This window comes from Pagrus pagrus (assembly GCF_965226575.1).
Source record: "Pagrus pagrus genome assembly, chromosome: 10".
Lineage (NCBI taxonomy): Eukaryota > Metazoa > Chordata > Actinopteri > Spariformes > Sparidae > Pagrus > Pagrus pagrus.
Window position 1 is genome coordinate 24,780,860 of NC_140194.1, and position 26,558 is coordinate 24,807,417.

The 26,558-nt window shown below is 41.1% G+C and overlaps 1 protein-coding gene and 1 long non-coding RNA gene across 2 annotated transcripts in view; one reads left to right on the forward strand and one right to left on the reverse strand.

Moving 5' to 3' along the window:
- Positions 1–17,716, reverse strand: part of sf3b3 (splicing factor 3b, subunit 3) — a 29,102-nt gene extending 11,386 nt beyond the window's left edge. The window contains exons 1-20 of the mRNA XM_084365098.1: positions 17,610–17,716; positions 16,820–16,960; positions 15,989–16,144; positions 15,670–15,840; positions 15,260–15,432; positions 14,815–14,956; positions 14,260–14,372; positions 13,823–13,960; positions 13,526–13,629; positions 13,151–13,316; positions 12,942–13,037; positions 11,523–11,595; positions 9,617–9,768; positions 9,129–9,284; positions 8,375–8,530; positions 5,228–5,371; positions 4,128–4,250; positions 3,739–3,893; positions 3,141–3,315; positions 1,762–1,967 (exon numbers count right to left, since the gene is read on the reverse strand). Of these exons, the coding sequence (XP_084221224.1) occupies positions 1,762–1,967; positions 3,141–3,315; positions 3,739–3,893; positions 4,128–4,250; positions 5,228–5,371; positions 8,375–8,530; positions 9,129–9,284; positions 9,617–9,768; positions 11,523–11,595; positions 12,942–13,037; positions 13,151–13,316; positions 13,526–13,629; positions 13,823–13,960; positions 14,260–14,372; positions 14,815–14,956; positions 15,260–15,432; positions 15,670–15,840; positions 15,989–16,144; positions 16,820–16,889 (2,669 nt within the window). The 5' untranslated portion in view covers positions 16,890–16,960; positions 17,610–17,716. The remainder of the gene's footprint in view (positions 1–1,761; positions 1,968–3,140; positions 3,316–3,738; positions 3,894–4,127; positions 4,251–5,227; positions 5,372–8,374; positions 8,531–9,128; positions 9,285–9,616; positions 9,769–11,522; positions 11,596–12,941; positions 13,038–13,150; positions 13,317–13,525; positions 13,630–13,822; positions 13,961–14,259; positions 14,373–14,814; positions 14,957–15,259; positions 15,433–15,669; positions 15,841–15,988; positions 16,145–16,819; positions 16,961–17,609) is intronic.
- A 2,757-nt stretch (positions 17,717–20,473) lies between these two features.
- The window catches only part of LOC311263860, a 38,055-nt gene continuing 31,970 nt past the window's right edge, over positions 20,474–26,558 (forward strand). Inside the window, exon 1 of the long non-coding RNA XR_014623406.1 lies at positions 20,474–21,048. This is a non-coding gene — a long non-coding RNA (uncharacterized lncRNA). The remainder of the gene's footprint in view (positions 21,049–26,558) is intronic.

A 26,558-nucleotide genomic window follows, 5' to 3' on the forward strand; every position in this document is an offset into this window, starting at 1 on the left:
TGTTTGAAAACAGTAATTTGTGTAAAATCAAAATAACAAGAAAACTAATTTATGATGTTGTCTCTGTATTTCTTCCCTTAGATAAGTAGAATGGTTGTTTTTACAGTTTAAGTATGTTTTTAAATGGCTAGGTTAAGCAAAGTGCTTCCATACAGATGTATTATCTATAGCTTTATTGTTTAAGAGAGGGAGAAAGGATGTATCAGATTAATACTGGTATCGGCAGATGCTCAATGTTGTAATATCGGTATTGGACATGAAAAAGTGTTATTGACCCATCCCTAGACACCATGTCATGTGAAACCCTTTTTTCAGCAGTGCCTGTGTTTCACACTTTGAACAGTTGTTTCATGTAACCTTGACTCTTTGTAATTCTCATACTTTCACTCTCTTTAATTCCCTTCCTGTTTAGAAAATCATTTCCTAACACTCAAGTGTCACTTCAACCGTCTGTGAACAAACATCCCCAATCATTAAACAAAAAGCTGAACTCATGGCGTTTTTCCATTACATCTTCTGGGCTGGCTCTTCTCGGTTTGACTCGGCACATCAGGCCAGCTCAGCAGACATTTAACTGATGACATGCATGGCCTGTGTAGTGGTCAGAGGAGCAGCTGTGAAACCTCCTCCTCCCCACAGAACCATCTAACAAAGCTGTGAATAAAGCTCCATTAATTCAATGGCAAACACGTTTCATTTCCTGTAAATTCTTCACAATAAAACTCCTCCGTGATTTAGTAATTCAAAAGCTTTTATTATGAAGCAGCAAAATCAGGAAATGCTGGGTTTTCTCCAGCAGTATCTAACAACTCCTGAAACAGCTGAAAGTGGACCCAATGAAACTAAAATACGGCAGATATCTGAAAGTACGAGCAGGGACACTGGAGATAACCTAAACTAAAAACGTCTTTCCTTCAGGTTTCCTGCACGGACATGAGTTGAGTCTCAACACAGGCTCAATTGAGGGAGAGGAGGGGGTAGTCATGGTCATTGGTCATGAGACATCACCGCGGCCCACTTGGATGCAGGGCGGGCGCACTTTGGACCGACTCCAAAGAAAGTCCACCCCGGGTGTGGCTTGGCTTAACCTTGTGTGGTCAAACTGGTAATGGAAATGCAAATCGGCGTGGCTCGGTTTGACTCGGTGCGGCCAAAAGTCCCCGGTGGGAAAACCCCATCAGTGTCAGTTTTATTACACCATTGCGACAACTCCTTTTCCCTCCTTTATGATCTCAAATGTTCCGATTCGGACATGATCTGAACTAAGGATGGGTACTGTTGGGATTTCAGTGATTCTTCTACTCTTTTCCAAATGTTTATTTTAGCTAAATACAGAATACATTTTGAACAAGATTGGAATGTATTTTTATTTTTTACATAACAAAATATTGTTTCTAGAGCAGCTCAGGAGACTAAATAGTATCTCCCTGCAAACAAATATTTTCTGAACATCGAAGCATTGAAGGTTAAAAAGAAACCAGCCACAGTCACTCATCCTCTCTCTGCCAATTTAGGTTCCCCGGCTGGCGTTTGAATAGAAGTCTTCTAAGATTTTTCCAAATTTTAAGATGTCTGATAAATTTATGTATGCTTAACAGTTTTGTTTATGCTTGTTCCAAACAATTAGCTGTTAGCCTAACAAGTACTCTATGGCTGTGATGGATGCCTTTCTTTTTCAGTGTGTCTGTTCACTCATTCCTCATCTGAATGGAATTATATACTTTTCTACTTGTGCAAAGCCAAGGAATTGAACCTGCTCACCTGAATGCGGCTTCGTTCTGTTCCAGCTGCACCTGGTCCAGTGTTGAACCCTGTATGGGGTTGACGAGTCGCACCAGTGAGGCCCACTGTCCTGCCCCGGCTTTAGGTGCTCCAAAAATGGCTTCTGGGAGATTTTCATTTAGGAAAGCGGCAGCCATCTCAGCAGCCAGCTCTCTTTCATCCTCACCAGCAGCCTCTACCATCTCCTGCAGAGGCAACAATGAACGAAGCAGGTCAGCGGAAGGGACAGCATAGTATTCTGGCCATCAGCCATCTTTTCCGCATTATCAGGTGACTGAGTTCACTGTGACATATTGAACCAAAGCACACTGCCACAAATACAGAGTACAGAGTGATTTCACGGTTATGGTGTATTCTGCTTAGACTCTTGCCCCGCTGATATGCACGCTGGAGTTGAAACAATTAGTCAACAGAAAAATAAACAACAACAACTATTTTGATAATTGGTTAATCAGTCCATTCATTTCTGAAGCAAAATTTACAAACATTTTTTAGTTCCAGATTCTCATATATCGGAATATGATTTTTGGACTTTTGACTGTCAGTTCAACATAAAACAAGCTATTTGACGAAGAAACTAGTATCTGAAAAGAATGCGATGAGCTTTTCCTCTCTTGATTTAATCTAAAATCTTTTAGGCCAAATCTAGGAATCCCCTGTAGCTATAGTAATATATAGCCAATTTCAGTAAACCTTTATTTAACCTCACTGAGATTAAGATGTCTTGAGCGGGGGAGCTGACCCTTGGCCAAACATAACTGCCGCAGGTCTGTACGTAATCAATCTCCATGACAGAAACAAAAGCTATAATAAGGCCTAGGCTTAAACTACTGAGATGCTGGGGTGCCCCAGTAGCTCAGTGGGTAGAGCATATGCCCCATGTTTAGAGGCCGTGTCCTCACCGCAGCAGCCCAGAGTTCCCTGCGGCCCTTTGCGGCATGCCACCCCTCCTCCACCATCCTGCAAATCTTCACTGTTTCTTCAAATGAAGCCATGAAAAAGTCCAATAATAATAATAATAAAAAAAATATTTTATTTTACACTCAAAATGTTCTGCTGCATGACGGAGATGCCAAATTATTTTTCATTATTTCTTGGTGTCTGGTTCTGTTGAAGTTGTCTTTTGGGGCACAAGGTCAGTATATTCTTAGCAAGCCTGCTCTGCAGAAAACTCAACAGGAGATGCAGCAGATGTTCAGCAAAGTGTCTGCTACAAATTATCAAGTCTGTCTTTTTAAACTCCAACGTGGAAAAATAATATGAGAACTAAAAGCTCCCTGACTAAATGTATGACATTCAAGGACCACTTGAGCAGGAGGATCATTACTCCATCATCTCATTGATGTTGCACTTCATACCTCAGCCATCTGTTGCTTTCTCTGAGCTTTGGTTGCCTCAGTGTAGGCATTGTGGTCTGTCTCGATCAAAATAAGGTTGTTCGTCTCCGGGTGGATTACAAATTTCCTTGGAGTGTACTGCAGAGGAAAGGCCACCTGATTGAAGACCGCTCCCAATTTCTCCAAAGCCAAGATTCTGACAGACAGAAAAGAAGAGGACGAGGAGACACAGTTAAAATCATTTTTTCCCTCGAGTGGTACAGCAAGGCTCTAATGATGGATTTATGCCTCTCAACTCAGCCGCTCTTTCAGTCCTGCCACAAGCTCATAATTTACAGATTAGCCCAGGATTTCTGGTGAATGTTCGACCACTATCACAACACGTGATTGATGTGTCATGGATTATCAGGCCATGTGGTGCATTCACTAAATACCTGAAGTTTCTATTTATTGACTTGAACGTCAAACATACAACTAACTGTCTCATGGGTGAACAGCGAAGCCTTTTCATTCTACATGCCAAACTTTTTGTGACCTTAAACTCTTTAAATTAACATGACGCATGAGGCTGCTAAAGTCGTACACTAACATATCTATCTGTTGCGATGTGTATCCATACCTCAGTGTGTTGGTGGAAATGGCCACGATGCCCTCAGGACATTGCTCGGAGGCAAAGCCAGAGGCGTACTCCAGAGTCTCATATGACAGAGGGGTCAGATGGAAGCGAGACTGGTATGAGTAGCTGAGCCAGGAGCGACTGGACATTGCCAACACCTGAAAACAGACAGACATCAAAGATCCTCTCTCATTTAAAGCGACAAAAATGACAAGTCCTGTTAGAGCTTAAAGTTTTATGTTTAGGTTAGCCAAAAGACTTTTACTTTCATTGTGTTTAAGAGTAAAAAGGTTGTATCATTTTGTAATTAAGTTATAGCACTGGAGTTATATTAGCACCGTTAGCATATTTTTTGTGTGTATTGATTATATGCAAATGTTCGAGTCACATACAGCTTCCTGTCCCTGCATCCTGACTCTGAAGAGTTTGACAGGTCGTGACCCCAGGTAGCGTGTTCTGGTATCTGACAGGTCACCAGTCACTGGGTCGAGCACAGTCCTCAGCAACACACCATTCTGAGAGAGGGGATCAAACACACAGACAGACACATTACTATGATTGTCATGTAAATAGGCGATAATGTTTTTACGTCGATTTCTATTAATGCATGATTTGACCTAAAATGTTGGACCTCTACTGTGAGTTGCGGGGTGAATGGTTGGTTTGGTCTTAGTGATTAGGAATCACAGGTTGTTGCAGATGTTTTATGTTACACGACTTAGAATACCGACTTACTGAAAACTTAATATCCAGCCACAATATTCCTCCTGGATGACTTATGAGACTGGTGTGCTTTATGTCTTCTATTTATGATAGGGCTGCCACAAACGATTATTTTGATAGTCGACTAATCACCGACTATTTTTTTCGATTAGTCGACTAATCGGATCATACGTAAATTGAATGTATAACATACAGTTTATCGCACCAGCATGCAGCTGCTCTTATATAACAATCATTAGCTTTCAGCTTGAAGTGTTACTTACTAAAAATGAAGACAATTAAGATGATAGTTCATTAAACCTTTAATGAAATATAGGGGTGCAACGACTAGTCGACTACTAAATTAGTCAATGACTAATTTAGTCGTCGACTAGTCGTTAGTGACGTCATCGTGTGCGTATCCCACGGCATGCAATGCCACGCTAAACAGTGTTTCACCATAGCCAATTGAAATAGCTCAGAGTGAGACATCTCATTTTCCCCAACTAAATAAGAGCCATTGTTTTTTGTGCAATTCATAATCTGACTACTTTGATAGTCGACTAGTCATCGACTACTATAACGACTAGTCGACTAGTCGTTAGTGGCAGCCCTAAGACGATTGCAAATCATGATGAGAATTGTCCTCTTGGGTTAACCACTATGCAAAAGATTAATCTGAGCCACTGCTAACATATACTAAAGATATGACTTATGACTCATGTGTGCTTTCACAGGGCTTTAAAGAAACAACATTTCTGGAAACAGTCTGACAAATGAGAAAGAATACCTGAAGTCCTATGTTGAGGTAGAGGAAGCCGATGGTTCCCTTTTCTCCAAGTTCATCCTGTTTCTCGACCCCTCCCATCTCCACAATACACAGACTCTCTGGCTGGGCTGGAAGGGCCTGCATACTCAACGGCTGTAGGCAGTCCTGAACATGACAAAGATTCAGAGGGTTATGACCATTTCAACATACAAAACAGTCTCACCAAAGTGTACACAAACATTTAAATGAAGATGTCGTCTTCCATTAAAGCTTTTTAGTAGCATGGACATTGGAAATCAACCAATTAGTGACTTTTGGGAACAGTCTATAATTAGTGAATGTCAGCACTGAATCCACCTTATTAAATCAAGGGTGACACTGACGGATTACTGATTGATAAACCCATTTACTCTTCGAAAGCCCATTTCGATGGATTTTCGATTTAGAATCAAAATCGTGACACCCCTAACCAGAAAACATTCATTTACAGAAGTTTATGTCTTTAGAAATATCGAAAACCCAGTTAGAGATCAGTTCATTACTTAAGGATCAGCTATCACCAATATAAGAACAGAGGCAGCATTCTCTGGACATTGTTGATTCATCCCCAGTTCAGAATAAAATCCATACATTGTTCTTCTTTACAACCCTGTGACTGGACATGAAGGCAGCTGTCAAGTCTTAATCGATAAAATTCTGCATTAGACACATTGTTTATTCCGGAGCTACTGATGTGAGTAGCTATGTTCGAGCACTGCTTGAACAGAGACAAAAAGAAAAGTATCGTTCTTAACTTCAATGTGCATCATATCATCATTGTGTGCTGGAAAAGAGGCCTAGATCAGCATGTCCAGCAAGGTGAGTGTTACGTTTCTATCAGTCGATGGGAGCTGGGGCCGATAAACACCGGTCAGTACTGCAGAGTCATTTGACCTGCGAATGAATGCTGACTGTGGCCTTTCCCATTGCAGACAAAAGCCAGATGTTAGTGGGTGTTAGATGTGTTAGGGAGTGTTATGTCCAGTGTGAACGAGGTATGATAGAACATTCCTATCATAGTTAACACATCATGTTGAAGATCAGTATTTCTGAGTGAGGATGACTGTGGGGCAGCTGAAAAGACGGCTAAAAAAAGTGAGGTTAAAATAGAGGCTCCATATATTTCTTTAAAAAAGTACAAATAAACATTAGCATATTGCTGATTCGCCGTCTTAGCTTGCTGCTGGCATCACCTTGTTAAAACACCAAGCAGTCCGTCTGATCTTCCCACTGTAACAATATCAACAATTGTTGTTTCCATACACAATCTAAATCATACATTGCCTTGCTTAGCATTTCAAATTAAGTCAAAAGAAATTGCATTGGAAATATTTAATTTTCAGCTGAGCTACTTGAGGACAGTAGGCCGTGTATGAGATGGAAGAGGTCATTGGACCCGCCTGACGTAATTATTGATCAGCTCAGATGAAATGTCAATCGTCTGAGAATGAGGCTGAACAGGCCATTAGAGCTGCCAGAGGCCACAGGTAATCAGTTCATCATCCTTTCCCATCACTCGCTCTATGCATGCAGTCCACTAAAGGCATATATTGCAGGTTCGTTAGGGCCATTGTTGTCATTTGATTAGTTGTAAGGAAAACATGACGCAAAACACTTTCTGTTTCTAACAATTTGTTAATGAAAGGATTCAGTAATTACTATATCCCACCATCAATCTCTTGAGCCATGGCTACCTTTCAGTATTCATCCCAACAAAAGTTTTCACATACCTCATCAAACCTCAGGTTCTCAATGATTATCAGATATCTTTGTTCAACATGAACAATACTGGTTGACAATAACATGTTGCCCCTGATGATGTATATCTAATAAAGACAACATTCTGACTATGTCCAGGCTGGATAAGACCAAACAAAACCAAAATCTTTCAATCTTTCTGCTGCAACTACAGAAGAATCCATCTTAATATCCTCCTACACTAAATTTCTTTTTGACAGAAACTGCAATCCAGGCAGTTGTAACATCAGGCAACATAATTAATTGTTTTCCAAGAATGTCATGGATCAAAGCCCTGTCCCCAGGACCACTCTGATAACCAAACAGGAACTTTGCTCCTTCTGTCATATCATTAAGAACTCTGATGGATCCAGGGTGGATGAGTCTGCCAGCGATGGTTTGACAAAAAATTGTTTTTGGAAAATTAGAAGATCTTATTCAATTAACTTGGCAATTTTACAATTGAATGGACAAATACATTTTTTCTCCTCATCTTCAGAATATCAAACGGCCCCAAATGCTTCCAGATTGGTCAATACCAAAACCTCTGAGTCAGAAAGCACTACTTTACCTCAGACAAGTACTTACACAATACCTGGCACATGTGAACAAATGTGAATCAAAGACTTCCTACACAATATTCTGGCCACAACAGCCAAATAAATGCACCTATATTTTTGCTGCTGATGAACATACTTTGGAGAGACAACAACGCTAAGTGTTAGTTAGCCTCAAAAGTAAAGTTACACAGGTGAAGAGGTTCAGAAATGTTATTTGTTTCTGACTTGAGACTAAGCCGAACAAATAAGATTTGCTAGAGGGGTGTAGCGGACCCGCCTCAGCAGGTTTGCATTCAACGGCCAGGTCATCTTAGATATATTCAAACAAACTGGTACTTCTCCACTTAGCAGCAATAAAACTATGATTAATGATGCAATCCAGACGGGAGAGGTTTTGCCACAAAAAAAATGCTTTCAACACTTAAAACTAATTTATAATAGGGGTCTGGTAGGATTACCAAGGCCAAAAGGACAATTGACACCCCAGTGATTGACGGGGTCTACAGATATAAATAAGTTAAATTAAGACATTTTAAGGACCCACAGCCACTCTGTTTGAATTTCCATCTGCAACAGCCCTGACACAAGCAAATGGGACTTTAAAATCATTTGCTGCTTCTCACCATCTAACCAGCAAGACTGGCAGCGTTGGAGGCAACAGTATGAGAATAACAGTACTTCACTCAACTGACAGTAACTGAGCTTTTTCCTCCTAACACTTTAGATTGGGTTAGACAATCATACAGAACATTGTATCTGAATGTGTCAGAGTGCTGTGTGTTGTTTTCTCTGCTGAAGGGTCCATCTCATTTACAAACTACAAACTTCATACCGAAGGGTCCAGGGAGATGATTCGGACAGTGTTGTCAACCAGTCCCACGGCCAGGAATCGCGAGCGTTGCTCACCAGGTGGAACATTAGCCAGGCTCATACAAACCACGTCTGCGGACATTTCCTTCCGCTCAGTGTACTCATTCAGCTGTCCAGACTAGAGACAAAAAGAGAGAGGAGGAAAACAAGAAACAGGATTACTACACAGGTTTTCAGTCATCTCAGTCCTTTCCTGTGGTTAAGCCACATGAGAAGGACTCAGCTTTCAGTCTTCAATATTAGTTTTAGTCACACTGAATCTTCCACTTTTGCAGTTAATAAATTATGTGAAGCTAATAGTGTTTGATTTTTGGAGAGCTGTGCCATCATATTTAAGTTTGCAATTTAGCTAACATCAAGGTTTTCATGTCTGCCACTAAATACAGTCAGCGACAAGACAATGACAATAGACTAGTTGATATTAAAAAAGCCAATGGTGAGGTCTGATGTAGACATTCCCTAAAATCCTTCAGTCCCCTCCTAACCTGAATATAACTTCTGTTATGATTTGATTCTATACAGTTCACACATCTGTGACTTGTAATGTACTAGATCAAAGTAGCATAAGGCATGAAATGCCGATGCGTAACATCACTAACACAAAACCTCGAATGCAAAATTAAAGTATTGTAAAAATATACCCATTTCCTGTGGAAATATTTAATTTGAATAAGTAAACAATGTGCAGGTGCAGACCAAAACATCTTTTTTCTTACCGGGTCCATCTCAAAGTAGACCAGCTCCCCTCCTGTGAGTGCGATAACAACCTGTCTCTGATTCACAGCGCAGCGGACAATAGTTTTTTTGCCAGGAGTCTTCCATTCATTCACACGCTTGTCTGCTCGGATGTGGCGGATACCGTCTGGGTACACCTGTGTGAACAAAAAAAAGAAGGTGAATAGTGGTCAGGTTTAATTGTTGATTGTATTTACTGTTTTCTTATTCTAAGATATCCTACATACAGTTCTTCAGTTAAATGTCACAGATAGAGCAGGGTGAGCAGCATCACATTCAAACTCTTAAACTTTTCTTACAGATAATTCGGTAATGGGTAGAGATTTGGAAGTAATTTGTGATGAAGTTATAAAATAAAATGGTCAAGACTGCTTTTCTGCAAATCTATTACCTTATGCAAGCTTGACATAGTTGTCCACTATGAACACAGGTATGAATGAGGATGGTCTTAAAGGTACATTCCACTCACCTGAACCAGAGCGTCTTCCCCGAGCAGTGAGCAGGAGAGAGTGGGTGTCGTTCCCAGAAATCCAGAATCTGTCACTTCCTCTACAGTCTCCCCAATGGAAAGTACCAGAGTAGCGTTCACGAAAGACACAATGATGTAGGCATCAAACTCATCTAATGAAAGAAAGAATGCAGACAAAAAAGACAAAGGATTAATGATTAGGAAAACAATGCTGGGGTTTTCGATATCGATTCTCATGCTGATCCCAACAAGATAACAGTAATTTCAATTTTTTTTAACTCGTAGTTTTTCCTCCTCTCTGAACCTTTGCAGAACAGGTATCACAATTATAAGCATGTGTTCTTCCTGCAAAAAACATCTACATACAACATGTTGGCTCTCTAGTCTGCACTCTGTGGCTCTAACCAGGTGAAGCAGTTCAACGTCGTAAGCGACAACAGCATGCTGCACTTATTCTCTGGGTTTATTTGACGGATGGCAAAACATCTTTAGAGGAGCATGCTGCCTGCTGCTCTGATGGAGTGCTGCACTTGTTTAGTCAATGAAAGCAATTTGGCTTCATATTATTGGCTCCATTTATCAGCTACAATTTCACCGATACCGACACATCGCTGATAATATACATTTCCCCAAATCGGGTAGATACTTATTGTGCATTACTAGTTTTCAGCACTAATGTGTCTTACCAATCGGCTTTACCTTTAAACGTGTTTAAACATATTCTCTCATGTAATAAATACATCAAGATATTCAGTAGGTTCCAATGCTGAAATAACACACTCATTTCCTTCACTCTGAAGACAGTTTGTCTGTATTAAAGTTAAAGAAGTTTTTTTCCCCCACAGGAGACTCAGCTTGGCACTGGGTGTCATCTCACAGTTTGAAAAGACAAAGATAAGTTGATCTGTTTGTAAACTCAAGACATGACAAAGAGCAGTCTTCTGGTAACACAACCAACATGTGGTCAAATCTTACTTAACACCATCCAAAAGGATAAACACCAGACAGTTTGCAGACAGCAAACAGTATCCGGACCTCACGTTATCAAGAAAAAATGCAAAGGTTTACACTTAAAACAACTTCCATCTTCATCTTATGGTACCGACATTGACAAGACAACCCCTACACTTACAAAAAAATGACTTTTGGAACGTAAACTTTCCAGTGGACAAATATAGTGCATTTGTCATTTTTTCAACCAATTATCGCTTACTCAGAACTGAAGGACTCGTTTCAAAACACTGACAAACTCTCAATACCAAATACGTAATTCTGACCCTTGCCTTTGTTCCCCTGTCCCTGACACATGTACACTCACACTCTCAAAACATGGATCTTAAGACGGATCTCTGTCAGCTGCGGTGTAAAAGCATTTGACTTCAGGGAAAGGCCCTGTTGAAAACAATATTTTAAACTGAAGAGGAAACACATTAACACTAAGAAGCATGCAAACACTAAATATCTGCCTATGCATTAAGGCTCTTCACTTCCCTGGACCAAACACAAATGCTGGACTAAAACGAAAGAGATCTGTATGTAAAATGCTCTTCAAACAGGGAACAGACCAAACATTTTCAAAGGAGTGACGGACTAATTTATTAAAGAGCACAATCTTTAATCCAAATGTAAACATAAGGGTCGACTGCAAGTCGTTATAAATCCCTTGTTGATTTGTGTACACTGGTAGATACAAAGACTAAACAAAATGTTTCACAATGCTGCTGAAGGGTTTGTACACAAAGCACTCAGAGAAATCTAAACGGTGAAATGTATTCATTCTGGCAGCCTTAAGGTGAGTCGTTGCCAATCAATACCATAAATCCCAGTCTCTATTGACGTGACTACAGGCTGACATTGTACAATTGGATTGTAGATGCTTGGATAACGGGTGTTGGAAGCTTATTACCTTCAACATGTCTGCGTACTGTCCACACAGCGTTGGGGTTACCGGGCAGCTCAGACACAGCCATCTCTGACACCTGATAAGAGCCGGATAGGGAAGGACGTTGAGAGAAAACAAAAGACAAAAAGGAGGCAATTAGGATTTAATGTTTATCAAATGTCACATATCATATTGCAGTGATGTTGATAGGTACACGTCCTGCGTCTCTGACGCATTTAAATCCTAAAGGATGCAATTAAACTCGATCCAGGGGTCCCACCATATTTTATTCCTGATAATGCTACATTGTGAACAACAAATCCATATTGAAATAATTATAAAAGGATTAATTATAAAAGGAAAATCAGCTAGTCACTGTTCTGACCATCTACGCACTGTGTGCTTATCTCAATCATCATGACATCATGACAAACTTGGTATTGGTAAATGAATTAACTGGGCCACTGTCAAGAATAATCGGCTCTGATCGGTTCTGTATTCAGTCGTGTAGATGATGACGGATGATGCTTTATAGTTCAGGAGACGTGCTGTGTTGACACCACAGAAATAAACCACTATTTAGTTACTTTCAATTTTGTAGTGCATCAGGAAGATGTGATAGGGCTGTGGGCCAACCCGACTCGAATCAGATTTTGTTGTTCAATAAAAAGTTTGAATTATTCGAATTATACTTCATTATCAGCTTACATCAGTATGTTTTATCTGTAGCCTCAGGCGTGCATTTCAATGTCTTTCTTTATAATCTGTGATGTGAAAACATCAGATTTCCACACTCAGAGAAAGTCAAAGCATTCAGTTCATTAAAATCCAAGTGTACCACAGAGTGTCGCTCCTGTCGGGCTGCAGACGGCGCTGTCAAAGCAGAGCCACTGCTACACAAGTCATGATTGTTTATAAAACTGTTTTAAAAGTCAGCAGGAATCCTACACGCCGAGTTTGAATCAAAACTGGGATCTGAGCTCAGTTTCATGCAAACTACAACAACAGAGATGTCCCATGTCAATCAACTTGCTGAGTTGGTTGCAGACTATCATGCATGTGTGTGTACACAGAACATTTGCCAGTGTTGTCTGGAGTATACAGACTGAAGCTTCTCTGTTGAGAAACACTCACAACATTTATAGTAGGAATGCATGTACCGAGCACAGAACACGTGTAACTGGGGGTTACAATTGTTTGTGTGATGAAAACAGGCGCCTTATATAAACACCAGATGCAGACCAGATTTGTGCTGAAATCAGATCCATTTACAAACTCTTCAGCTTTTATTCAGAGAAGAGACATGAACAAACTCATCATTTTTCAGCCAGCAGTGTGTGCGCTCATGTTGTTTTGTGCATGTGCTCGTGTGTGTGTGTGTGTGTGTGTGTGTGTGTGTGTGTGTGTGTGTGTGTGTGTGTTTGTCTGTGTGTGTGTGTGTACCTCCAGTCCGTGTCTGAGGACCCTCAAAGTAGACCGGGGTCCTCGTCCACAAGCGACATACAACTGTGGTGTATCTTCATTGGCCAAATCAGCAATCTGTCAAAAACAGGAAGAGATTCATGATCCAAGAAGGAACTGCACTGTTCAAAAGACTTTTTTATGACAGCAATACAGCTCCAAGGTATTTGGGAGGCTAAACACACACTAACCTGACAGGACATGATGGGTGAAAGGTTTTCCTGTTCATCCACCAACACCAGGTTCTTGAGGGGCCGGGGTTGGAAGAAGAATGTGTCTCCCTCTTCCAGCGGCATTGCAGAAGAGAACTCAGGCTCCTCGTCATCGTCACCCAAGTGGGCGATCTGGTAAAGGTAACTAAAGGAAACCGAAGATAGAACAACGTGAGTAAAAGAGGTTTGAGAGTGGAATAAAGTGCAACTGAAATAAAACAAAAGGTAAACAGAGAAGAATTATGTCAAGGAGCTGAGCTTTGAGGATATTTTTTACAACAATCTGAAGGGAGAAAAAGTAAAAGGCGATTGAAAGTTGTATTGTGTTTAGTTAATAAAAAACAAATGACTCACTGGTTTCCAAACTCTGAAGATACAAACAAGAAGCCAGTCTTCAGGACACACATGGCTGTTGCCACAGGGATGGTGTCAAAGTATTTCAGCCGGATTTCTGTGACCTGAAAAAGAAGCGAGACTCCTTCTGAACGTGCAATTTTGTGCGTGAACATTAGCAAATAAATCACTCCACAGAAGGTTACTCAATAACCATTAATTGCTTTCCTCTGTTTCACATTAGAGGTGAGTGGTATTCCAAATATGCAGCACCTCATTTGATTTGATTTATTTGATCCTTCCTTCATCTTTGCTCACCATTTCCTCATCTGTTTCCAGGGTAACCTTAAAGATGTCACCCTGCTCAGTCTGGGCCAGGAAGAAGAACATGGACTTGGTCTTGTGGGTGGCTGAGCAGACAAATATCATACCACGTTCTGGGTCATCCAGGTCGTTCTGTAGGACAGGCCAGACAAAGAGAAGGGAGCAAAGTAAAAATAAATGTGCACACAGTGACTAAAAACTGACCTGACACAGATGAACATAAAATAACTGGAGTGGGTGAGATGACTTGAATTATATCACAGCCTCCAAATAAATGAACAAAACAAACACATTCTTCCATTTGAAATCACAGTCGTGGATGACAACAATATTGCTCATTAAATTAAAGCTTAGATCCTTAAAGTCAAGAAAACGGTCACATTTTGATGCATGCTCCTTTTCGCTGGTGTATTTCTGTATTTATGACTCACCCTGCGTCGCGGGATGGGGCAGCGGATGTCAGGCTGGTCTCCAAAATTCTTATAAGTGATGTAGTTTTCCGAGCAGATCAGAACACCACTGGGCCCGTCAGAACCACCAGGGACTGGACAGAGAGGAGCATTCAGTGGAATGTGTTTCAAATTAAGATAAAAGTGAAAGCAGCTGGACTTCAAGAGCAGGGTGGGCTCTGGTTCCCAATCCATTTGTTTCCCTTTACTACTTCAATGCATGATGTTGTGTTGATAACTGGTGCTGAGATCAGAGAAGTTAAATCTTTCTCCAGCGGTAGTCAGAGAAGAGACATGACAAACTCATCACATCTACAACAACTTTGTGATGATTTTTTTGTAATCTAACAAGTCAGCGTGTGCCATCTTACAGCCGACACCAATTCTTAAAAATGTAACATTCCAACGACATTTCTGGCTAAAGTTCATTTCCACTGTCCCTCTTGGTTTATTTTTTTAACAACATCTTCTTGGCTTCCCTTTTAACCAAGTATTGCTTCCCTGCTATGCGCAACTACTACATGTCCTAATGCTTACCTGTGATAAGGAAATTTCCATGCTCTTCCAAAGCCTCGCTGTACTTGCGGACCACGTGATTCAAGCCAAGGTCGAGCTCGTAAAAGGTGAGCGTCTGTTGCGTGTTAGCAGCAGCTTCTCCTGTCGGGTCATTATCAGCTTCCTGAACAGAGCACATATCAACATACAGGATCAGAGGTGTTCAAAATCAGCCCATTATTAGGCTCAGAATGACCAATGACACTAAGGGAGCGGTGGCAACTTTAAAGAGGGTAAAAAAGGTGGCAGGACATTCAGCCATACTTAGTTGAAAATGGCTCTTGAAAATTCAACGTGTGCCGAGATCAGAGGTGTTTAATCTTTCTCCAGTGATAGTCAGAGAAGAGACATGAAGATCTCATCACATCTACAACACAAGCCATTGTTTATCATCTTCAAGGTTTAGTCTGAGTTTTCAGGACCTTACCTCATAGTCCATTTCGAGGCACGCGAACATGGGATTTTCAAAGCCGACATCGACTCCGACTACATGATACACCAGTGTGTTTGCTTTATGGGCTTCCAGTGGAGAGGAGATGGTCAGCCTTGCAGCTGCATCTCTGTTCAGGATGTAAACCAGCTTCTGCTTCTCTATCGCACCTGGACAGGGGAAGGGGAAAGGACATCCAAAATGCTTAATTTCACTCAACCTGCTGTTTTCATATACATGGTTGTCCTTGAAGATTAAGATTCTAACTGAAACATGCAGTATACATATTAAATTAAACTGTAATCTAAAATGCTAAATACTGACACATTTTACAGTGGTCTAGAGGTACACTGAACCCCCAAGTTTGATTCATACAAACATATTAAGTCTTTGAAATCAATTCTCACCGATCATAACAGCTCTGCCTTTTGGGTCGACAGCCAGGAACTGTCCGGGGACAATGCGCCGGCAGCCGCTCTTCCCGAATGTTTCCTGGTGGATCTTCTCAAACATGTTTTTGGATGGATGATATTCCAGGATGACGATACGACCACTGTCACTTCCAACAACAATGTAGTCTACAAACGCACATGAACATGTATAAATATAAAGGTAGTACATGGGGCAAGAGAACAAAGCTTTTAAATGGACACTTTAAATTTCTGTGAGGTCTTAAAATTGCGGCTGAACATGTTTGTCCCAGTGCATGCCCTCTTGAGTACATACCTTTGGTTCCTCCAGTGAGTCTGAAGGCCATCAGGGACCTAACGATGCCGAACACCTCCACTGTGAGCAGAGTATGCACCTTTCCTGTGTTGGCATCTGGCCGCAATAATTCCAAGATCTTTCCCCTGGAAACGACGATCTCCTGCATCTTGGTTCCTACCAAGACACAAACATCTTTTTTCAGCATCCAGCTTGTGAACTAAAAACAAAACGCTGTATAGTTTTTGGCTCACATGGACGCGTATTGTGGGTGACATCTGATAATTGAAATTGTCAAGTTTAACAGGATTTCTAGCCAAAATTTGATCCCCAGAAATAAAATTGCTTTGGAAACCCAGCATTGTTAAGATGCTTGTCTATGTTAGAAAGATAATAATAATTAACTTCACTGTTTAATCTATGAAATATCAAAGACTGGCAACAAAAGTGAGTGTATACTTTTCTAAATGATTTTAGTTTTAGTGATATTTGTAGCATATTATCATTTCAAACCCACAAAGAAACAATATTTGATAATTCAGAGAAATGACATGACATAACACAGCTTAGTATCAGATTACATTAATTCAGCAAACAATTCGGTAGACAAACAAACCTCATTTACACACATCTGGTGAAATATCTGTTCTACTAAAGAACACTTCTGCAACCACCACAAACTCTATGACCGACACCTGAGTTCACAGGGGACCACCTGATCCACAAACAGAAGTCTTAAGCCATCCTCCTGCACTTATAGAGGAAATATGTGTGACTAAAATGGTGGGAAAATGGTAAGACAGACTAAAGATAACCCAACCACACAGGAAAAAAGCCAGGCAGCAGTCTCACCTGAGAAGTTTCCATGGATGGCATGAGTGATGCCAGTGGCTCGCTGCAGGGTGATGTTGTACAGAAACATGGCTCCCTTTCTGTGGGTTCAACACAAGGTTCTTCAGGGGCCGCAAAAGGAGCACTAAGCCCGGCTCAAAACTGCAGAGAAACAATGAAAGACAGGGTTTATGTATGGAGGTGATATTTCTGTTAATACTTTGACCATGGCCAGTCCTCCTGTCCTTGCATGAAGGTGTTCTGGATAAAGAGGGCTATTCAAAACTGAACTGAGCAGCACTGTTGAGGAAGGAGCACTGTGGTATTATCAGCTACCTTCAAAAAACATCCATACACGTCACAATGAAGCCATTAGGAGTTAGTCCAGGGTTCTCTAAATGTTTGCTGGTCACACAGAATGAACTTGTGGCGTTAATGTTTACATGCCAATGGCCGGCTAACACTGCTAACGCTAGCTTAGCAACTACAAGACGAACTTTATGCTAAGCAATTCTCAATTTATTTACTTTCGTTTGGCAAACCTATCTTCTCTGTTGCAGAGCAAGTGTTGCACAACGTAACCCTTTTAGCCTCGCCAACTTTAATTAGCAAACTGTGCACACATTTAGCCTGTACAGCTCTTATGAACTTGTGTTCAACTGTGTGGGCGCCCATTCATTGAAAGCGCCACTTTTGCCTGCCGCTATTTCCCATTTTCTTGCTCTATCACTCAAGACCCTGCACACTTAACATGCATACAATGTCCATTTGATTGCGGACAAACTGTAGATTTGAAGGATAAAATATTTACCGGCGTGTTCGATAAGATGATTCAGATTATAGATGGATAATGTTTCATTTACAAAAGCAATTTCCCCGTCACTCAGGGAAGCCAACGATGAGCCGCCGTTTTGGGGTCCTTCGTCAGCCAAACAGCGTCATGTGAGGTGGCCCACACACTGCCTGACAGAAACCTGAGACAGGCGGTAGTAGCGCCGAATCTCCAGCAGATGTCGCCAAAGACCTTAAGACCAATACAAAGAAACACGTGCAGTGCATGGAGGGTAAGTGGCCTTCAAAAACGATTTCTGATTACATTTCTTGTATGTATATTGTTTTCTGTAAAGGAAATATAGTGAGCCACTCTAACGTCCTATGGTGTTTGCAATTTTTTCACATTAATAAATCATATACACGTTTTTTCTTTAAAACGAACCTGCTGAGTAGTAATGATTGAATATCCTACACACAGTATGCTGGCTTCATCTATACAAACTCATGTTGTGCAGCCAAACAAATGCAAAATCTGTCTCACTAGTAGTTATGTCAACAAATATATCAAACTTTGATCATCCCAAAAATCAATACAGCATTTCAGTCAGTGTAAGCATCACTGAAGCTTCAGTTAAATGTTGGGCCAGGCAACAGCATTGCTGTATTGTTGTTTTTAAGTATGTTGGAATGACTACTTGAAGCTGAAATGCATCAGTCAGTAGCTGGGTAGTTTGATTTACACCAGAGCGGAAGTGTTTTTCCAGCAGGATCATCGGGTGTCCCAAGGGTGGTTAGGTAGTCATGATGGTGCAAAATCACAGCTGACGTGATGTCCTGAAATTAGACCAGTCACTGTGCATTCACTCTCTCTCGCTCTCTCTCTCCCACACACACACACACACACACACACACACACACACTGTCACTACTAAATGCCTAACCCTAACCCTAACCCAAACCTAAACCAAACCATAACCAAGTCTTAACACTCAAACAACCTTGTATAAAAGTGTGGACCCAAATGTCCTCACTTCCCAAGAATGTCCAGTAATACCTTTTTGGTCCTCACTTTGTACCATGTATAAGGACACACATACATGTTGATTCATGCCACTCACTTTTGGGACTTTACATAGCCTAGACTTACATCCATCTCTTGGAGTCTTACCCTAACCATAACCACTTCTTGCCTAACCCTAACTCTTACCCTAAAGAGTTCTGCAGGAATGAGTCCTAAAACCCTGATATAAGTGAGCATCTTTGCACGAGTCCCCTCATCTGGAAGTATTTGGGTTTTTTGAATGGGTTTTTGGTTAAATGCCTGAAATAAGGTCTGTGATTAGCTCATCTACTCACTAGTCCATCTTTACAGGTGGACTTTAGCTGCAGTCTATTCTTACTCTAACTTTGCAGCTTGTAGATTAATATGAAATTGGGTATAGTATAGTGTAAAAATATGCTTAGTGGTGGTGACGTTGAAGTCAAGCGACCACAATGTTGTTTGTTTATAGCCGTTAACTATAATTTCAATGTAAGCATTTTACTTCTGCCGATTGCATTAATGCATCAAAAATCATAAAAGTGGTGTTAATTTGTGAATATTAACTTGTCTGAGTATGATAATAGGAGAAAAGCATAGACATTTTTCACTCTTCAAGTGTCAGCTTTACTTATAATAAAGCAACCTACAAAGCAACCTACAATATGTGTAAAAACTACAAATTCCTAAATGCTTTGCACAACATGGCCCAAAGATTCAGTGAGGATAAAGGGAGTTCAAGTGAGTTCATACCCAGATGATTGCTGTTGGTCACGCAATAATGCTTAGTCTTTCAGCCAAGTCTCTGCAGCCCATAATGAGTGGATCTGCTAAAAGGATAGGTTAGCAAAAAACATAACTGAATTGTTTATAGTCATTCAAATTTTCAGAGGTGCGTCGTGGACTTTAAATACGACGACAACAGACCCAGAACTCTGTCATTGTAGTGGTTTGGCTCCTCTGAATAGCTTCTTTGAGGGAGTCACACAATTGTTGCTGTAAAGCTGCAGAGTTCACTACCTGGGAGTTTGCTTTCAAAGTAAAATCAGCAAAGACATGGAAAACAAATACGCAGCATGTCAACAATACAGTGTATGTACTAAATGTAAAAAGCACACCATCTCTCTACTTATGTGTCATTTCAGAGTTGTATCACCTGGGTCATTGTTCCCTCCTCTTTTTCATAGAAGTGAATTTATTAATGTGTCACTGGTCTCAGTGATGGAACATTTAATGCATATGCTTTTGCTTTGATAGCAGAAGGTCCATAAATGTTTTTTGTGATTTTTAAAGTTATAAATTGGATTTTAATCCTTATCTTTATGTATTAGATGATTTACTTAGCCTACTTCAGCAGACAGGAGAGCTTCAGATGTGATCCAGTCCACCATTCTGCTGGGGAGGCAGGTTTTGTTAAGGGGCAGGAAGGTTCACAGAGATCCATCTTTTCACGAATGAACATTTCAGCCATCATATTCACGATGAGACTTTTGAAGTACATTAGCACTATGAAATACAACAAAAATGAAAAGTATAGGACTTTGTATAGACTTTATTAATGGTAAATATGGCAGGATCTTAAAAAACTGTGCATGTACCTGCATGTATATGCATGCATGAATGTTTCTATCTACTATGTGTGTATGCATGTTTCAGGTACGTATATGCTTTACGCACATGTGCATGCATATCAGTAAATGTATACACACACACACATACACATACAAGCAGTATGTCTTTAATTTATTAGTCTCTATAGTGTCTTCTGATTCGTGTATTAGTGAATTTTGTAAATTTGTAGAATGTAAATCATAAAAAATAATCACAAAAAAAAATTAGAAACAGAAAACATGCCCATAAAGTCTTTAATTCCCCTGAGCGACATGATGTTGTAGGTATAAAACACACACAGTAGTTTAATTGTGAAAAGGTCTGACAGGAAGTTGTAGATCGACGCTAGTTAGCGTGACAGCAGCGACCACCGGGGTCTACGAGGACCGTCCCTCCCAGGAAGACACCATCCGACGCCGCCTCCTGCTCCTCCTGCTCCTCCTGCCTGGTGGTTGAGGGCCGTCCCGGACAGCACAGTCCCCGGTCTGCTCCTTGTGCTGGACACTGGCTCGCCTCTCCGTCTCATTCAGCGAGCGGGTTAGCAGGTTTTTAGCCTCCTCATCATCTGGTACCCGTCGGCTTTGCATAGCTAGGCTGAAACCGCTAACGCCGTTTTTTGTTATCAGAGGTCCATTTACATTCCTGTGCTCGTCTGGCTTCGCACGCAGGCAGAGTGAGCGGAGAAACAAGCTCAGACAACGTGACTGAGTGCCGCGAGCGAGATCCGCTGGATGCCTGCGAGCAGCAGCAGCAGTAGTGAGGAGGACCGGCTGTGGAGAGCAACACTGGTTTGGGATTTCACCCAGAGATACAACTGAACAGCAAGGTGAGCATGTGGCCATTTCATTTCTATTCAGCTCGGATACACAGTGCTGGTGGTGATGATGAAGAGGCAGGCATCCTCCTCCTCTTCCTCCTCCTCCTCCAGCGTCTGCTGCTGGTGTCGGAGGCCACGGGCTCTGCTCATCCCCCTCTTGCCCGGCCGGGGATGCTTTGTTGTCGTTGACCTGCCTGCCAGTGTCTGCCTCTAGCGTCACCATGGCCATCAGTATGGGCGCTCAGGCAAGCTGCCAGCCTGATTTGACTCCTGTGTTTAATCTTGCAGGGTTTTATTATATATATTTATATATAAAAAGTTAGAGTAAAGTGTCCGACATCAGATCCTATTCAGTGAGCACTCTGGGAAAGTGAGCCATCTGTGTATTTTATAACCAAACTCTTTCTAAAGTGCTTTCCTAGAAATGCAGTCCCTGTGCAAAAAAACATGCCAGCAGGCAACCCTTAAAAATGTAGTCGCCTTTATCGTTCTGACATTTTGCTCCCAGATGACATTAAATACTGTGACTTAGCTAGAGCTTGACATTTAAATGCATCCTTCCCTAGCTTCCTTCTCTTTCTCCCTATCTCCCTCCAGTCACCTCTCCACCCATCTCCTCCCTCCCCACATCACCTACACCTACTCCTCCTTTATCTCCTCCTCCTTTTTCCTTTATACACTTGACACCCATTTGCCCTTCTCCCCACTTCTCCCTCCCCCTCAAGTCCTCTCAACCCCCCATTCATCTGTCTGTCGCTCTCTTTTTCCCCTCCATCGATTTGCCTGGAGGTGTTGCTAAGAGACAACAGCAGTCGGAGTGCCGTGAAGGATAGAGAAGATGTAAGGGCAGCCTGGCCTGCTCAGGGAAAAGAGGTGAAAAGATTGTGAGGGAGGCTTCTCTTCTCTTCTCTTCTCTTCTCTTCTCTTACATATTTCCATATTTTTGTAGACAAATCAGAATTGTGAGAATATGCTAAAACATGCCATTGACTTGGTATGCAGCCAGGGTGTCATGTCACATGTCGTGCCTGTGCCCGGGCCTGTATGTCAAACAATGCTGGTTGGTTGTGCAGTGTGAAGTTGGACAAAAAACAAAAAAAACCCAGTGGCAACAAAGACAATTTGAATGTTTTACACTCTTAGTATATAAATTGAATCTTTACAATTTACAATGATATAGAACAGAGAGAAGCCAGAAACTGCACGTTTCACCAATTTCTCTTGGAAATGCTGTTTAATTTTTAATTTAATAGATGTTTTTGTCATTTTGTTTTTCGTTAATAGTTTCAGTCCTGTTGTTAAATGCTCTGCTCCGGTGTTGAGCACTAATGTAGAGGAGGTGGCGCCAATCCGAACTGTCTGGGGTCATCTTGTGAGTTAGTCCAATATCCGGTTGCAGAGAGTGGAAGTCAAGCCCGGAGTGATATGTTTTCCAATCAGCTTTGTGGGTGAGATTGTATTGAATGCTGGGCTGAAACAAACAAACGGCATCCTGAGGTAGCTGCTCTTATTCTCTAGGTATGAGTAGACTGAGTGGAGGGCAGTGGATATGGCGTCCTCTGAGGATCTGTTGGTCCTGAAGGCATACTGGTGCTCAGAAATCAGACATGTTGTTTCCTCTACCTTTATCTAAGATCTGAAGTCTTCTTTACTGTTTTTTGCTAAACTTTGAACTCCCCACTTGATTGTATGCAGGTGTATTTGTGTGCTCAAATAAAGTAATGTCCAAAACCAGTGGCAATAGGCTGGAGTAGGCAGGGCAGTGAAATAGGTGCTGGAAAAATAAAACAAATAATCAATGAGAATACAAAAACGTACAGTGGAATCTGAGCTCCCTTAAAGAAACCCAGCTTCAAATCTTAAGCATTTCTCTACAGTATTATCAATTAATGACTCAATAACCAAAAATCTAAGTTAAAAAACATCAGAAACTGTCAGGTCTTACATTTTTAAATGACGCCCTGTCCATTTCAAACCAGCAGAAATACAGAAACCTCTCAAGTGAAAACTCCTCTAAATAACTGTTCCTGTAGGATGTGATCAGGGAAACATTTCTGTTGTGTTCTTGATAACTAATGTCAGTGTATTAGCTAAGACCTCTCATCTATTTTCTCATCTCATGTCATCGTATTTTAAAAGGAGCATAACAAACCTTCATCCTCTGAAGAAACCCAGAGGCTTAAATGTGTCAGGTCAGTCTTTGCAATCCATGGTCAGCGGTGTCATAACCTTCAACCTGGCCTCCTGGGGCTATATTACAAGAAGGATTTGTGGTTAGCTCCAGAGCAGGTTATGTTCAAGATAACAGATCAACACATGTAAAAGCACCGCCTTCTGACCAATCAGTTCTCTGGAAAATGGCATTATCATTCACAGAAGATCCAGAAGATGTGTTTAACTTCTTCCTCTACTTTGCTCTACTAGTTTGCTCTTCTTTGTGACATATTCCGCGTGTTCGTGGCTCAGTGTGGAACACCTGGGTTGACTTATCGAGTTGATAACCACCTTCGTATAACTGCTTAGTGTGATCGTGACTCTTAGGGTTAGTTAAGCCGGATAACAGAAACATACCTTGGGTATGTTGAACTCTGGCCTCTGTTTTAATCACCGCCAGCAGACCATCATCCAGGATTTTCAAATCATCGACAACCCTCAATACCTCAGCACTCCAGTGTCATGCTCAGTGGCAGAGAAGCTCCTGTGGGACCCTGCTGATCCCATCCACTGTTTCTATAAACGGCCTCCACTAGGCTGCAGGCTTCAAGTCCCACAGGCTAAAAAAAAAACTGCTTGCATCTCGCACACCTTTTTACATAACTTCACCTTTGGGACCCAGTTTTAAAAGACATTGTTTCTGATTAGGTCCTGTGGTAATGAGTGCAGGGGTAACCACACACCACGTGTGTCCAATGCATTGAGCACAATGCTCAAATTTCCATTCTGGATTTTTCCTGGCTTTGAAAGAGGCTTTGATGCTGCAGCAACAAAGCATGCCTGGCTTTGTAATCATGGCCAATATAACACCTAAACCCCGTCTATTCTAATTTTATGCTTGTATAGACACTGTGATTTGGCATAGACTAACACAACAGTGTCCTAGTGAAGGCAGTCCACGGCTTCTAGATCCATTTAATGTCACATTTATATTACCAATAGGACCAGAACAGACCCATCAATTTGTTAGATTTAATTGTTTAAATCTACTCTCTAAAATTTTATTTTGGCATGAAACCTTAAATCTGGTTGTTTGGTCCTCATCCTTTGGCAACGTGTGACGTGATACTATTAACAGTAAAGCTTAAATGCTAAACCTGTGAGTCACACCATTGACAACTATTTAGAAGTGCCTTGTGGCTATGTGACCAATAAAAACTGTGTTCAACTCACTTTCCTCCCAACCTACACTAATTTATGATGCTACTGCCGTTTAGATATACACAAACTTACAGAAATATATAAATCAGCAAAAATATTTGAACTCAGATATACAAAACTAGATGTAAGCAGAGTAGCTAAGTAGGCTCTTTTATAATTCTTTATGTTTATTATTTTATACTTTTTTCATACACACATAGGCGCAAACACATCAAGAGTTTGTATAAATAATGTATGTGGGAAGTTTGTGTTTGATCAGAAAAATACAGATTAAAGAAACTCCTAATGAGTTGAGATTAAGATAGTTGTCTACTGCGGTCTCGTAAATACCCCAAAAGTTGCAGTATTTTCTCTGTAGTTTAATACATGAAATAAAATATACATGCTTTGAGTGACTGATGAATCCCATCACCGGATTTATCCTCAGATCAGGTCACATGTCATGCAGTTAAAAAAAAAATCTGTGACTATGTAGATAGAACAGCCACTGCTACAATGCTTTCAATGTACAGTATATCTTACGTGTGCAAACAGGTGAGGACAGAAGGCAGGCAGGTTAAGAAACAAAAGGCGAGCTTTCTTAACAAAGCTGGAGCCCAAAAATCAAAACAGCAGGCGATAAAAAGCAGGCGACTAAAAGGCAGGCAAAAGAGAGTCCAAGAAAAAAACTAAGAATACAAAACATAGCAGAAAGCGACGGGGAACAATAGCGAGAACACAAAGGACACACGGGGAGCAAACGCAGATGAACAGACACCAGGAGGAAAACGGATAACTGACAAAGGGTGAGGGCGAAACACAAGCTTAAATACACAAGGACTTGTTAACTAACAAAACATCAGGTGGGAAGAAGACAAAGATGGGAAGCGTAAAGCAAGTATCACACGAGGAGAGAACTTTCAAAATAAGCAGGAGATAACTGAACTAAAAACCCCAAACCATGACAGAATCAGTGGCAATGAAATTCATTTTAAAGGGCCTGCACATAAATGTGGCTCATCATAAAACTCACAAAAGAGACAATGACCTTGGAGGGCTGAGAAAGTGCCATTTAATGAAATCTGTATGAGGCAAAACCCACTTCATGTGCCTCAGACATGTGTTTTGGATGTTTTTACCACAACTAACTACTGCTGAACAATTCTGGTCAAAACTTGCTTGTAGAGGTCAACCACATGGTATAAATCTTTAAAAAAAAACCTGTTCCATCAGAGTTAATCCTTCTACAGCGCTGCGCATCGACTTTGAACCACAATGTCTGTTTATCTACTCTCAACTTGAAATTAGAATGCGTGCGTGTTAAACCTCTTTCACTCTGGACAACAAACCCACTCACACCCACCGACATCTGGCTGTTGTCTTCAGTGGTAAAAAGTCCAATCAGCACTCATTCCCAGATTAAATGAACCTGGAGTAGTCACAGGCTCTGGTCAGCAGTGATGGAAACATGACACCCGAGTGGACGTGCACATCCTCACCCCCTATCTGGAGTGATGGTGTGATGTGCATTGAAGTAATGGATGTTAGCCCATGAACGTTTTTCCATCCGTCTCCGTTGAAGCAGCGCTCCAACGCTGTTCAGTGGGCAGTCAGGTTTAGAGAGAGTCTAAAAACACCACTTTGTTAATCAACATGCAGCACGAATTTCACTTCAAGTTCGTTGCCTAGCCACATGGAAATGGTATTTTAAAATTCATTAAAGTGCATAATTTGGCGTTTTCAAACTTCTATGAAGTTTCTATGAAGCTGAGATGGATTATTCTGTCAGCGCTCAGAGGCTGCTGGTGCCAGGCTGTTAGCCTCCTGTAATAGCCAAGCAAAGTAAGATATAGTTATAAAGTCACTCGCAGTTAACTTGAGCAGCACTTCAAACATTGTGCAGTGTGCATATATTAAGCCAGTACAGTGGGTTAAATATAGATAAATCCCAGCAGGCTTTGAATCCGGGGCGCGTTGTGTTTCATAATTACAGTAAGCTTTTGGTGGGTGTTTTCCACAACAGCACGCACACACAGCTGTTGCATATGTTTTAAGAAGGTAAACTATAGGCCCACATATTTTCTAAATATATTCCAATATGTTCAAAATGAGTTATTTTCCCCCATTTTTCCGCGATCATATTTCTTGAGAAATGGGAAAGGATT